Source organism: Etheostoma spectabile, chromosome 1, assembly GCF_008692095.1.
Source record: "Etheostoma spectabile isolate EspeVRDwgs_2016 chromosome 1, UIUC_Espe_1.0, whole genome shotgun sequence".
Classification (NCBI taxonomy): domain Eukaryota; kingdom Metazoa; phylum Chordata; class Actinopteri; order Perciformes; family Percidae; genus Etheostoma; species Etheostoma spectabile.
This window is the reverse complement of record NC_045733.1, coordinates 30902854-30904035: the sequence shown is the minus strand read 5'-3', so window position 1 is coordinate 30904035 and position 1182 is coordinate 30902854. Positions and strand designations below refer to the sequence as shown.

Genomic DNA, 1182 nt, shown 5'->3' with positions numbered 1-1182 from the left:
GAGGGGGCGCTGTAGTTAAGGGGCTGTGAAGTCTCAGGCTGCATCTAGAAATCACACAGGGTTAAGTGTTTAATTTGGTTAGTCTGGATTAATCACCAGTATTGCCCAATCCCGTTGTATTGTGGAGTTTGTGCAGCGCTGGGGGAAGGGAAGGGACGGACAGATGGACCGACACATGGTCCCTGTCCTCCTCCTCCTCCTTCCCAATCCCTCCCCTCCCCTCACAAACTCTTTGCCTAATCTGACCGGGTAGGAAGAGGGAGGATGGGGGAGGGCACCAGGCATTCGCCAACTCCTCTCCCTCTTTTCTGGCAGCACCCAACACAGCCGCAGAGTGAAAGCACGCAGGACCTGGGCAAAAAAAAAATGTGTTCCCCTTCGAGGCTGGACTGAGAGCAGGCCGACCCGGGGCTCATGCTGAGGCATTCAGCTACAGGAAGCCCAGCCGGACTAGATTTACTCCTAATCCAGGACATCGGGCATGTAGGGACAACCTACTGGACTACTTTTTCTTGTCCTTGTCAGGCCTGTTAGAAGTTGTGTTCTGGCCTCTTGGAGGATGTGAGGATGCCATCTTTGCATGCCAGCTGAGAAAAAACCTGTTTGTGCTGGAAGTTCATGGCCAAATGCAGAGTCGTCGTGGTCGATGAAAAGCAGTTTAGAGGCACAATGTCGGCCACTCAGGGGATGAACAGCAGCGGCGCCTACAACTACTTCCTCAACATGGTGGCCTACCAGGTGAGAGCCGCTCGGCTGTAGCACAGGTGGCAGCCACTGCAGCTGGAATTGGATGTTTAGTACTTTAGATTGGTAGACAAAAGGTTGTTTTTTGTTTTGATAACAATACTGGTAAAGGGAATTTATTGTTGAAAATGCTACAGAAATATTGGGAGATGTTTGTTCTAATAAAGATATTTATTTTGTGTGTTTAAATATTGTATTTAAGTAAGTGCCACCGTGAAAAAACACTCCATTACAAGTACAAATTATACCTAAAGCATCAACAGTTAAAGTACTTGTTATGCAGAAAATAACACATTCTTCAGTGTTATTTTCCTACTTATTGTTGGATGATTATACAAAAATCGTGTCACGGAGGTGGCAGAAGCTCAATCCGTAGGGAGTGGGTCGCTGGTTCCAAAACCAGAAGTATGGTGGTGGACTGGTAGCTGGAGAGGTGCC

General features: G+C 47.9%; 1 protein-coding gene across 2 annotated transcripts in view; it reads left to right on the top strand.

Annotated features, from left to right (window-relative positions):
* The window catches only part of serinc4 (serine incorporator 4), a 34832-nt gene that overhangs the window by 6829 nt on the left and 26821 nt on the right, over nt 1–1182 (top strand). Inside the window, exon 1 of one of the 2 annotated variants that reach the window (XM_032512246.1) lies at nt 619–738. The exons of the other annotated variant lie outside the window; for it this stretch is intronic. Coding sequence (XP_032368137.1) covers nt 619–738 — 120 coding nt within the window. Of the gene's footprint in view, nt 1–618; nt 739–1182 lie in introns of those variants that run through there. 2 annotated transcript variants of the gene reach the window in all.